The 13,792-nt window shown below is 43.2% G+C and overlaps 1 protein-coding gene across 1 annotated transcript; it reads right to left on the reverse strand.

Annotated features, from left to right (window-relative positions):
- Window positions 1–1,576: 1,576 nt before the first annotated feature.
- Window positions 1,577–1,819, reverse strand: SMIM40 (small integral membrane protein 40; the record flags this gene model as incomplete). The annotated part of the gene is made up of 1 exon (XM_082847605.1): window positions 1,577–1,819. The coding sequence occupies one exon, from the start codon at window positions 1,817–1,819 to the stop codon at window positions 1,577–1,579; it is 243 nt and encodes an 80-aa protein (XP_082703731.1).
- Window positions 1,820–13,792: the final 11,973 nt, after the last annotated feature.

Raw genomic sequence — 13,792 nt, forward strand, 5'->3', positions numbered from 1 at the left:
TGCCAATTGCCGCTGTGAGGGCTGTGAGACGAAATGAGGCTCGTAAAATACCTCGAGTCTCTCTCGTCCTCTTCCTCTGAGAGAGCTGATGAAAGAAGGAAGAGAGAAGAAAACGACTTTGACGCCCGCCTCGCCCGCCCCCCCCCCAACCCAGCTTTAGGGAAGCTGGAGGGACTCGTGGGGGCAGAGCTGGGTCCAAAGGTCAGCTTCTGGGGAAACCGGAAATGTTAATACGGTTCCAACTGCTGAGTTTCCCACCTCCTGCATCCTTGCGAATTCCACAGATGGTGAGCATCTTGCCACTTTCTGGGACCACAGACCCTTACATCCCCAAGCCCTCAGAGTCCCAGAACCTCAAACTCTCCCTTCCATTAAAGAATCCCACACCACTTCTCTCCAGTCATCTAAGTCTTCAAATTGGGGGACATGAAGACTTGCCCAAGGGTACTCGGATTTGGGAGATATAAGGGACTTAATTTCCAGATTCTCAATTTTCCCAAAATTTGTTTTCCTCAGTAAATTCCTGCAGTAGAGCTTCTCCTTCTTCCTTTTCTCTTTTACAATAGACTTTCTCCCTCTTAAAAAAAAAAAAAAAAAAAGGATACTGTAGTTCTCAATCATGAAATCTCAGGATGTTACCTTGTTCTTTGTTGTTTGTTTTTTGGTTTTGTTTGTTTGTGTTTGTTTTTGTTTTGACCACTGGACTGCCAGGGAATTCCCTTACTTTGTCTTAAATAAAGAGACATGTAACCTGTTTCTTCAAGGCACCATGAGCACCACCTCGTCTATCTCACTTAAAATGTACTTTTAGGTAGTTCCCTGGCAGTCCAGTGGTTAGGACTCTGTGTTGCCAAGCAGGGCGCTGGGGTTTGATCCCTGGTCAGGGAACTAAGATCCTGCAAGCTGAAATAGAAAAAAAATGTACCTTTAATATTAACAATTATGAAAATGTGTACAATCTTTATGCTATTTAATCAGTTCTGCTCACATAATAATTGTAATGATAACCCAGAAGAAATTTTTCTAAAAAACTAGAGTCTTATGGTCACAAGAAAGAAAAATATTTTTCATCTCAATTAATATATATATTTATGTAGGAAAGAGTGATAGATTGGTCAATAAAAGACTTTCAAGTATAAAAGGATAAAATTGTCTGTGGAGAAGTAGAATGGTAATAGAAGTTCTAGGAGAAAAGAGAATGATGGAAGAAGAAAAGGAAGGATTCCCAATTATATTTTTAAACGAGTGGTGGTGAATATCAAGTCACTCTGATATTTCAACTCCCCTGGACACACAAAAGATTGATTTAATTGTTTTATTTTAAAATGTGAATATTTTTTGTATGCCAGGAATTACATCCTTGAAACAATGTTAATGTATGATGAAAAGTTTTAGGTGCTTACTTAAAAATACCTGAGGATTATAAACTTTTTCAAAATTAATTCCCGGAGTATAGGTGCAGAAATTTTAAGATAGCTGCTCTCAGCTCTCCAAGTGTCCCTCCAAAGCCCCCATTTCCCCCTTTCTCCCCTCTCACCTCTGTGGCAGGGAAAGAGGACGTTTATAGGAAAGGCGGTCACAGTTCCAGCTCCTCCTCCATCTGAGGTGTTCTCAGGAGCCAGTCCCCAAACTTTGCCCATGGTAACAGCCATAGCAGCTTATAAACAGCCTCCAGCGTCAGTAGTGTCAGGGTGAGGACCAGGAAGATAAAGAAGGCCTTGTCCATGGCCTGCCGCAGGGGACCCCTGGGAGGAGAGGGCCTCCGGGCAAACGCCAGGAACACGTCCTCCTCATCCACATCACCCTCCTCCTCAGCCATCTTAACCCACTATGTGACAGCTGGCTGGAGCACGGAGGCTGGGATGGAAGCCCTTACTCAGCCTGGCCAGGATTAAGGGACGTGGTGTTGGCAAGTCCTGCACCTGCGGAGCTTGACCCTAATTCCCCCAACCAAGAGAAAGAAAGGAGAGGAGGGCCTCTGAGCCTTTGGAACAGTCAGTGCAATGTGAATGGTCTGGATTAAACAATTCCTAAAGTCTGTCCAGCTTTACCGTTTTATAATTCTGTGTTTCGGAAGCTGAAGGCCCAACAGAGACATGCCAGCTGGAGCTGACCAAGTCATTCTGGGCCTCTAAGCTTAAGGCTCAAGGTCTTGGGCCCCTACAGACACAGTGAGTAAGTGTACCTAGTATGCTAGTCAAGCACCTAAGGCCCTTTTCAGCTTTACATTGGGTGGTTGGGGGGGGTGGGGGTGGGACACGCCTAACCTAGGTGGGGGGAGGGGGGAGAGCGAGCAGCGGTGGCTACAGTCCGCGCAGGCTCGTAGTTCTTCCCCAGGTCTGTGGGGCCCCGAGGTTGCGGCGCTAAAACCCCGCACTCTTGCTTCGTGACTTTGAAGACGATTATATCAATCATTGGACTGCAGGAGCCAGGGCGGAGGTTTATAAAAAGAGAAAGAACATGATTGGCCAGCGGTGCGAAGGAGAATGATTGGGACTTAACTATTGGGGCAATAATAAGGAAGAGCGAGCTTGTGCGTGAGGGGCGTGGTCTGAGAGTTGCTGGTGGGAAATGTCCAAGAGGCTGTATTGTGGCACGGGTTGAAGGCCTTTTCTGGACCCTGTTCCCCAGGCACTGGCCTGAAAGTTCGTGAGGGAAATCGAAGTCCATATGGAGACCGGCCCACACCCGCCCCGTAGGTGGTGGTTGGGGGGTGGAGTGTGGACAGCGGAGGAAAGGGTCCATAGTGAACCTCATATCTGGAGCCTCTATGGTCTCTTACCTAAACTCCAGTTCGATCTTAATAAGAAGACATTGTTTTCTTGGGAAGAACTTGTTTACCCCAAAATGGTACAAAGGATGTCACAGGTTTTTTGTTGTTGTTGTTTTTAAAATATTTGTTTATTTATTTTGACTGCGCTGGGTCGTAGTTGTGGCATGCTGACTTCGTTGAGGCATACATGTGGGATCTAGTTCCCGACCAGGGATCGTACAGTACCCCCTGCATTGGGAGCGTGGAGTCTTACCCACTGGACCACCAGGGAAGTCACAGTTTTGTTTAGAGTCAACTCGTGTTATCGTTTGCTACCGCCACAGGAGGTCATTACAAGTCAAAAAAAAACTGGATCAGGGTCCAAACTAATCATTTATTAGTTGTGTTAATTAAACAAGGAGGCCATCAGACTGAGTGGCTCTAATGTCATGGCGGCCTACTTAAGCAAGCCAAAATCTAAACCTGTAAATGCCTCAAGGTCATGTAATCAAGATGCCAAGGGAGGGAATTCCCTGGCAGTCCAGTGGTTAGGACTCAGCACTTCCACTCCAGGGGGCACAGGTTCGATCCCTGTTTGGGGAACTAAGATCCTGCATGCTGGGAGGCACAGGCAACACAAAAACAAAATCAAAACATCAAAACAAAACAAAAAAACACTGAAGGACAACCAATCACACACAGCCAACTAGGCTAAGCTATAGCCAATCAAATAATTCCCTTTCTCTGTTTCCACACTTTCTCCATTTAAGTTTTTCCTCTGGCTGAGGTCTGAGGAGCGCTCATAACCACTTCTAGTTTGGCGCGGGCCCATTTGAATGCATTTTTTGCTCAAACTTAAAATTTTAACATGCCTCAGTTTACCTTTAACAGTTGTATGATGGAGACCTTGGGCCAGTCAGCTGACCTTTCTTTAGTTTTTTTATAAAATTGAAAAAGTCTTGCCTCACAAAGTTGTCAGGAGGGACAAACGAAATAAGATTTTTTTTTTGTAAATTATGAAGTGCTGTGTAACCATAATGTATTAATTTCTGATACCCTCACTATGTCTCAGGCAAGTTTGCAATAAGGCCACCCAAACACCTTTATCATCTCCTTATAGTTCCTTCCCCATAGTAGGTTCAGCACTAAGATCTTGTGTAATACATAAACTCAGCACTTTATTGAATTTAAAAAATTTTTTTTTTTTTTTTTTTTTTTTGCGTTACTTGGGCCTCTCACTGCTGTGGCCTCTCCCGCCGCGGAGCACAGGCTCCGGACGTGCAGGCCCAGCGGCCACGGCCCACGGGCCCAGCCGCTCCGCGGCACGCAGGATCCCCCCAGACCGGAGCACGAACCCGCGTCCCCCGCATCGGCAGGCGGACCCCCAACCACCGCGCCACCAGGGAAGCCCTAAAAAATTTTTTGAAGTAATTTCAAACTTACAGAAAACACTTAAGAACAGTATCGGGAACTCTGGTATCCTTTTCACCCTGATTCCCCATTTGTCAACATTTGGTTATATTTGCTTATTTCTCTCAACCCCAGTATAACCATCTATTATGGGTTGAATTGTGTCCCTTCAAAATTCAGATAGTGAAGCCCTAACTCCCAGTACCTCAGAATATGACCTTATTTGGAAATAGGGTTGTTGCAGATGTAATTGGTTAAAATAAAATGAGGTCATACTGCAGTAGGGTGGACCCTTAATCCAATATGACTGATGTCCTTATAAAAAGGGGAAATTTGGACACAGACCTGTCCAGACCAGAACATCACGTCCAGACCAGCATACGTCAAGACCAGAATGTCATGTGAATGTGAAGGCAGAGATAGGGTTGATGTGTCTACAAGCCAAGGAACGCCAAAGATTGCCAGCAAACCACCGGAATCTAGGGGAGAGGCATGGAAGAGACTTCTGTCACAGCCCTCAGAGAGAACCAACCCTGCTGACTCTTTGATTTCTGACTTCTAGCTTTCAGAACTGTAAGAAAATAAATTTCTACTGTTTAAGCCACCCCGTTTGTGGTACTTTGTTATGGCAGCCCTAGCAAACAAATACACCATCCTAATCAGGAAGTCAACACCACTATCTAATTATAGGTACAATTCAGAGTTCATCAGCTGTCCCACTAATGCCTCTGTCCTTTTTGGTCCAGGATCACAAATCGCATTTGGTAGTCACATATCTGCAGACTCCTTCAATGTGGGGAGTTCTTCTTTCTCTTTCATGAATTAGTTTTAAAGAGTACAGACTTTTCATTTCTGTACAATCTCTCCAACCTAAGTACATGTTGGGGCAAGAGAGAAATGATGCGGCCTTTGTGTATCACATCAGAAGTTGCTGGAGGCAAAACCATCTCACTCCTGATGCTGCCAAACCAGTCTGGCAGGTTCTCCACCTTAAAGTCCTAACTGTCCCTTTGTAATTCCTAAGTATCTGGCACATCACCAAATCTCCACCTACCTGCCTTAGCATCCCTTTATGACTCTCATCGGAATAAGCATGACGATGTTTATTTTTATTTTTAAAATTTATTTTTATTTATTTTTGGCTGCGTTGGGTCTTTCGTTGCTGTGCGCACGCTTTCTCTAGTTGCGGTGAGCGGGGGCTACTCTTCGTTGTGGCTTCTCATTGTCGTGGCTTCTCTTGTTGTGGGGCACGGGCTCTAGGCGTGCAGGCTTCAGTAGTTGTGGCACGTGGGCTCAGTAGCTGTGGCTTGTGGGCTCTAGAGCTCAGGCTCAGTAGTTGTGGTGCACGGGCTTAGTTGCTCCACGGCATGTGGGATCTTCCCGGGCCAGGGCTCGAACCCGTGTCCCTTGCATTGCCAGGCAGATTCTTAACTACTGCGCCACCAGGGAAGCCCGATGATGTTTATTAAATGGTGATTTTTTTTTTTTTTTACTCCGTCATTTCTTCTTCAGTATTCAGTCAACAATCGACTATAAAAGAACATTTCTTTCTCCCTCATTTATTCATTTATTTATTTATATCATATGGACTCATGGATTCCAATTTTACTCAATAACTTGTAATCCATTACTACCATATTTACTTACATTGCCTGGACCCATGCATTTCTATTTTATTTAATTAATTGTAGTTAGTTACTATCATCATTAATTTCATGCACAAATTATCCCAAATTTGGGGAGCGCCAGACTCTGGGATCCGTGCCACCTGGCGCCCACCATTCCCACGGGAGAAGATGGGAAGCCCATGGGCTTGGTGGTGCAAGTGGAGTTCATAGGCCGCAGCCGCAGCAGCTGCAGCATCGGAGCTAGAGGCTGCCCCAGCCCCAAGGGCCCCCAGCTGGTGGGGGGCGGGGAGGGCTGTGAGGACTTCCCTGATACTGGCTCGAACCACTCTACTTGTCGTCAGGCACCACGGAGAAGGAGCTCCTGCAAGCTGGACGAGCAGCTGGACATCCTGGCGCTGATGGAGGTGAAGATGAAGGAGATGAAGGGCAGCATCTTCACCTGTGTCTCACTGAGGCCAAGCTCTGTGAAGAACTCCTCGAGAGGGATCGGCTGCTGGCTATGGCTGTCATCCGCAAAAAGCACAGGATGTGAACGAGTGCCATTTCGGCCTTCGGAACTCCCAGACACCTAGCAGCTTAGTGGGGACCTTAGGCTGCCGCTGTTGAACTCCCTCATACTCCTGGGGCACTGGTTGAGAGTACTGAGGCTTAGGGCAGTTGGGCTCTTGCTGGTGACCTGGCACCCTCTCTTGTTTCCTCCTGAAGCAAGCTCCTGAAGTCTGGGATCTCAGACTCTGCACCGGTGACACCAGCAATTATGATTTTGTCTACCCCTCCCCACCTTCACCCCCACCCCCAAATTTACGTTGCAGGTTCTGGTGAAGCAGAGGCTTCAGAACCATTGAACTTGAAACTTATCCCCTACGGATGCAGGCAGGATGCCCAAGGACTATGGGTTTGGGAAGACGACACCTTGAGTTTGGCCAGTAATCAGAACTCTTCCACGTGTAGTGATAAGAGATCCAAGTAACATCAGTTCTACTTTTTGTGCTTTTCCTTCCCACGTGCAGCCTGTGCTTCTGATAGGGACTGGCAGATCTGTGCCTCTCCCGCCTAGGACCTCCCTCCCAGGAGGCCATCTACAAGGCAATCTATGGGATCTCGTGGAGATCCAGCTTGCCAGGGACTTAAGTCTATCCTGTTATGTTTGCTACAAATTCTATTTTCTGCACAATTAGTCAGATTAAAGTTTTCACTATGTTTGTTTGGCAAAATGAATTAAACAGAAAGTAAGGTTGAAAAAAATTATCCCAAATTTGGCAAATAAGAAAGTGCTCCAAGCTGGTTCCTGTGTCCTTTTGCAATGTCTACAACATTATTTGATTACTTTCTGGTACAAGAGGTAATTCAGGCTCAATTTGTACTTTTCCTGACTCAGCCCAGGAATCAACCATTTCTTCAAGAGCCTCTGGCTTCTTTTTTTTTTTTTTTAATAAATTTATTTATTTTATTTATGGCTGCGTTGGGTCTTCATTGCTGTCTGTGGGCTTTCTCTAGTTGCAGTGAGCGGGGGCTACTCTTCATTGCAGTGCGTGGGCTTCTCATTACGGTGGCTTCTCTTGTTGTGCAGCACAGGCTCTAGGCTTCAGTAGTTGTGGCTCGAGGGTTCTAGAGCGCAGACTCAGTAGTTGTGGCTCACGAGCTTAGTTGTTCCACGCATGTGGGATCTTCCCGGATCAGGGCTCAAACCAGTGTCCCCTGCATTGGCAGGCGGATTCTTAACCACTGTGCCACCAGGGAAGCCCTCTCTGGCTTCTTTTAACAAAGGGTAGTATTTGGAAACCAAGATCTGGATGCCAGATATCTTCATTGCTACTATGATGCCATCGTTCCTAGGCCTTCTCAGCAAATAGAGCTAGGAAATATATGAATGTATATATGTATACACATACATACATACACACACACACACACACACACACACACACACACTGTTCCAGTTACTATAGCCACCTAACATACCACCCCAAAACTTGGTGTAAAACAACCATTTTATTATACTCATGGAATACTTGTCAGAAAGGACACAGTAAGGATGGCTTGTCTTTGCTCAGTGATGTCTGGGTCCTTATCTGGGGAGACTTAAAGGCTGAGGGTGACTTAACCACTGAGAGCTGGGATCATCTGGAGGCATCTTCTGTCACATTTCTGGCAGTTGATGCTAGTTGTCAGCTGGCTCTCTAATGGGGATGTTGGCCAGAACACCTGCACTTGTCCTCTCCATGTAGCATGAGCTTTTTCACAGCATGGCAACCTTGAGATAGTTAAGATTCTTACATGGCACTCATGGCTCCAAGAGCATGTTGAAATGAGTAAGGCAGAAGCTGTATAATCTTTTCTGAGCTAGCCTCAGAAATCATGCAGTATGACTTCTGCTGCCTTCTGTTGGTTATAAGACAGTTACAAACATGTTTAGATTTAAGGGGAGGAGGTATGGACCTCATAACCCACTTCTTTTTTAAAATTACTTTATTGAAGTATAGTTGATTTACAAAGTTGTGTTAATTTCTGCTGTATAGCAAATTGATTCAGTTATACATACATATATATTCTTTTTCATATTCTTTTCCATTATGGTTTATCACAGGATATTGAATATCGTTCCCTGTGCTATACAGTAGGACCTTGTTGTTTATCCATCCTACATATAATAGTTTGCATCTGCTCATCCCAAACTGCCAATCCTCCCCTCCCCCATTCCCCCATCCTTGGCAACCACAAGTCTGTTCTCTATGTCTGTGAGTCTATAAACCAACCTCTTGACAGAAGAAATGGAAAGAGTTCAAGACAAAGTAGTAGATGAGAAAGACAACAAGAGTACAGCCAGTCCTTTCAAAGGATTTTGCCATAAAGGGAAGGAAAGAAATGCAGCATAATGTAGAAAGAAATGTGGGCTCAGAGGAAGGATATTTAAAATGGGCATATATTGGTATTTTTATATGCTGATAGGAATGACAAAGTAGACAGGGACAGGGACCAGGGAGTGCAATTGTAGGAGTGATGCTCTTGACTGAGAAGGACTGGGATTCAGTGCACAAGTGGAGGGGGTGACCCTAGATAGACACATTTGTGATGCCTGGAGGGAGACAGAGTCTAAGGGCAGAAATGTAGGAGAAGGTGGGAAGTGGAAAAAGAAGTTCTTTTCTGTTGTCCCTGGTTTTCAGTGAACTAGGAAGTAATGTCATCAGCTGGGCATGAGGGAGTTGATTTGAGGAGAGAAAAGAAGGTGCCCCAGGGCAAGAATAAAAAAGGAGGCTCACATATCATAGGTCTAAATTTTTTAAAGTTAATCATCAAGCTAATAAACTGTTAGGTATGTTCTTTACTCTTACTTTACCAAGTCTACTTTCATAACAACAAAAGAATGTGTGTAAAGCAACACAGCTGGAAAAAATATCAAAATGACTACATTTAATTATTATCGCATGTACCTAGGTATTCTTTTGGTGGACCAGATATGGCTGGATGAGTAACAAAATAAAGCTGTGCATTACTGGAGAAAGAATAGTCTCTTCAATAAATGATGCGGAAAACTGGACAGCCAACCTGCAAAAAAAAAAAAAGAGAGAGAGAGAGAGAGACTAGACCACTACCTCACACCATTTACAAAAATCAACTCAAAATGGATTAAAGACTTGAATGTAAGACCTGAAACCATACAACTCCTGGAAAAAAACATACACAGTATGCTCTTTGACATCGATTGTAGCAATATCTTTCCGGATATGTCTCCACAGGCAAGGGAAACAAAAGCAAAAATAAACAAAGGAGACTATATCAAGTTAAAAATCTTCTGCACAGCAAAGGAAACCATCAACAAAATGAAAGGACAACCTACCGAATGGGAGAAGATATTTACAAATCATATATCTGATAAGGGCTTAAAATCTAAAATATATAAAGAACTCATACAACTCAAAAACTACTTGATTTTTTTACATGGGCAGAGGAGCCAAATAGACATTTTTCAAAAGAAGACACACTGATGGCCAATAGGCACATGAAAAAGATGTTCTACATCACTAATTATTAGGGAAATGCAAATCAAAATCACAAGATATAATCTCATGCCTGTCAGAATGGCTATTATCAAAAAGGCAAGAAATAACAAGTGTTGATGAGGATGTGGAGGGAGAAAAGGAACTCTTGTACATTGTTGGTGGGAATGTAACCTGCTACAGCCATTGTGGAAAACAGTATGGAGATTCCTCAAAAACTTAAGAATAGAATTTCCATATGACCCAGCTATTCCACTTTTGGGTTTTATCCCCAAAATATGAAAACGCTAATTAAAAGAAATATGCACCCCTGTGTTTATTGCAGCATCATTTACAATAGCTGCTCTATGGAAACAACCTAAGTGCCCACTGGCAGATGAAAGGATAAATAAGATGTGGTGTATGTATATTAAATGGAATACTATGCAGCCATAAAAAAGATTAAATCTTGCCATTTGAGAGAATATGGACGGATCTTGAGGGTATTCCACTAAGTGAAATAAGTCAGATGGAGAAAGACAAATACTGTATGATTTCACTCATATGTGGAATTAAAAAAAAAATAAATGAATAAATAAATGAACAAACCAAACCAAACAAAAACAAACACATAGATACAGAGAACAGAGCAGTGGCTACCAGAGGTGAAAGGATGAGGGGAGGGTGAAGAGGGTAAAGGTGGTCAACTTTATGGTGATGGATGGAAACAAAATTTTTGGTGGTGAGCACACTATAGTGTAAACATAAGTAGAAGTATAATGTTGTACCCATGAAACTTATGTTATAAACCAATGTTACCTCAATTTAAAAGAGACATGCATTATTTACAAGTTAATAAATATATATTTCAAACCATTTATTTTTCTTATCTTCATTTTTGCAAAGTCACTAATTATGTTGTTATAACTGAGATTTTCATATAATCTATGTTCTATTAACAGTAATGGGCTAAATAATTTAAAAGTTAAATGCAGGACTTCCCTGGTGGCACAGTGGATAAGAATCCGCCTGCCAATGCAGGGGACACGGGTTCAAGCCCTGGTCAGGGAAGATCCCACATGCCGTGGAGCAACTAAGCCCATGTGCCACAACTACTGAGCCCACGTGCCACAACTACTGAGCCCACATACCACAACTACTGAAGCTCACATAACTAGAGCCCATACTCCGCAACAAGAGAAGCCACCACAATGAGAAGCCTGCACACTGCAATGAAGAGTAGCTCCTGCTCGCCACAACTAGAGAAAGCCTGCACGCAACAACGAAGACCCAACGCAGCCAAAAATTAATTAATTAAAAATAAAATAAAACTTAAATGCAACTGACTTCAAACTTTACATAATTTCAATATATTTTCATGAAGACATATAATGAAGTTAATGTAAAATTAAAATTATTATCATGCTTTCAAATGTTATTTTTCTAATATTTAAATCATCTATTAAAATCGAAGTGTAAATTGCAAATTATACTGAATAAATATTAAAAGTTATTTATAGAAAGCTGCCATTTGAAGGGAGGGCTTCCCTGGTGGCGCAGTGGTTAAGAATCTGCCTGCCAATGCAGGGGACACAGGTTTGAGCCCTGGTCCAGGGAGATCCCACATGCCACGGAGCAACTAAGCCCATGCACCACAACTACTGAGGCTGCACTCTAGAGTCCGTGAGCCACAACTACTGAGCCCGCGTGCCACAACTACTGAAGCCTGCATGCCTAGAGCCCGTGCTAACAACAAGAGAAGCCACTGCAATGAGAAGCCTGCGCACCACAAGGAAGAGTAGCCCCCACTCGCTGCAACTAGAGAAAGCCCACGAGCAGCAGCGAAGACCCAACACAGCCAAAAATAAAATAAAATTAATTAATTTAAAAAAAGAAAGCTGCCAGTTGAAAATTTAACTTTTTGAAATTTTAATTAAATCCTATGAAATATTTTTATAAAAATAAAACTATTCAAGTATTAGATGCCTATTTAGTTGCCAGCGTAACTTCATGTGCCATATTTGTTATACATACATATGCATATATACAAATTGAAGAGTAATATTAATTGTTTAGTACAGGAACATGTTCCTCAGCCACTGTGGTCAACTATGACCCTACTGGGAAAGGATACATCATTATGTAAGAAGGTACTACATTCATACTGACTGAGAGAAGGTTTGACAAGTTGATTGATTTATCTTTTCTGTTACTTAATCACTATCACTGCTAAATTCTCCCTGCATCCCAAACAAGTGGCCATCTGCAGGGTCAGCAACAGCAAAACCTAGGAATCTTCACAGCATTTGGTCACCATCACCTTTTGTTTCAATGATAAAGGACAAGAGGTAAGGAGACACATTTCCTTGCAACTTGAATAGTGTTAATTATAGCAGCAGATGTTTAGACTTATGGTCATGCTGTGTCTAGTAGGCTGCCTTCTAAAATGGCTCCCAGTGATCTCCACCTTCTGATGGTTATGCCCATATGTAATCCCCTCCCCTTGAGTGTGGACTGAATCTAGTGACTTGCTTCTTTTTCTAGTTGCGGCGAACGGGGACTATTCTTTGTTGCAGTGCACGAGCTTCTCACTGTGGTGGCTTCTCTTGTGTTGCGGAGCACGGGATCTAGGCGCGTGGGCTTCAGTAGTTGTGGCCCACAGGCTCTAGTTGTGGCTTGCAGGCTCTAGAGCGCAGCCTCAGTAGTTGTGGCGCACAGGCTTAGTTGCTCCACAGCATGTGGGATCTTCTCAGACCAGGGCTTGAACCCGTGTCCCCTGCATTGGCAGGCAGATTCTTAACCACTGCGCCACCAGAGAAGTCCCCTAGTGACTTGCTTCTATTGAATAGAATTTGGCAAAGAGTGACAGGATGTCAATTCTGAGATTAAAATTCATGACTTTTGTCTTGTAGGCACTCTATTGCCGGCTTTGAAGAAGCAAGCTGCCACTTTGGAGCGGCCCACGTGGCAAGAAACTGAGGGTGGCCTCTGGGAAATAGCCAAAAAGAGACTGATACCTTCAGTCCAACAACCTTTAAGGAACTGAATCCTGCCAGCGATCCATGGAGCAAGATTAGAATCAGGTCTTTCCCCAACGGAGCCTTCTGAGGAGACCACTGGCAACACCCTGATTGCAGCTTCATGGGAGACCCTGAAGCAGAGGATCCAGCTAAGCTTCTCCCAGGTTTCTGACTGACAGAAATCATGAAATAATGTGTGTTGTTTTGAGCTACTAGTTTTGGGGTAATTTTATATAACAAGAGATAATTAATACACTGAGCCAGAATTAAGTGTCAGATCCTTAGTAACAGAGATACCCCTATGTCCCTTCGAAATTGTTTGTGTGTGTTGACATGAGGTGTCCTCTTAAATGTGGGCTCAAGGCAGAGTCCCTTCTTGCCTGGGTGTACTAATAGTACCAGGACTAGTTCATTAGTCTTCAATTTTTTTGCTTGCATGTTCCCTAAAAACATTTTGGAAAACTATGTGACCTCCTGCATGTCTTTTACTTCATATCTAATTTTTTCCTTGTAAATTTAAATAACTACAAACAGTGTAAAAATTTTAGTATCTTATAAATATCAACATTTAAAAATAAGACTGTTTATATTACTGTTTTAAATGTAACCAATAGAACCTAAATGCCATAGCTTTTTTTTTTTTTGGCTATGCCGTGAGGCATGTGGGATCTTAGTTCCCCAACCAGAGATTGAACCCGTGCCCCTTGCAGTGGAAGAGCAGAATCTTAACCACTGGACCGCCAGTGAAGTCCCAATGCCATAGCTTTTTGATATTCAACATCATCCTTTTGAAAAACATATGAATAGGGACTTCTCAGGTGGTCTAGTTGTTGAGACTTCGCCTTCCAATGCAAGGTTACAGGTTCAATTCCTGATCGGAGAGCTAGGATCTCACATGCCTCAGGCCAAAAAAACAAAAAACATAAAACAGAAGCAATACTGTAAAAAATTCAATAAAGACTTTAAAAAAAAAAAGGATGGTCCACATCCAAAAATAAAATCTTT

Source organism: Leucopleurus acutus (genome assembly GCF_964270905.1).
Source record: "Leucopleurus acutus genome assembly, chromosome: 10".
Taxonomy (NCBI): Eukaryota; Metazoa; Chordata; class Mammalia; order Artiodactyla; family Delphinidae; genus Leucopleurus; species Leucopleurus acutus.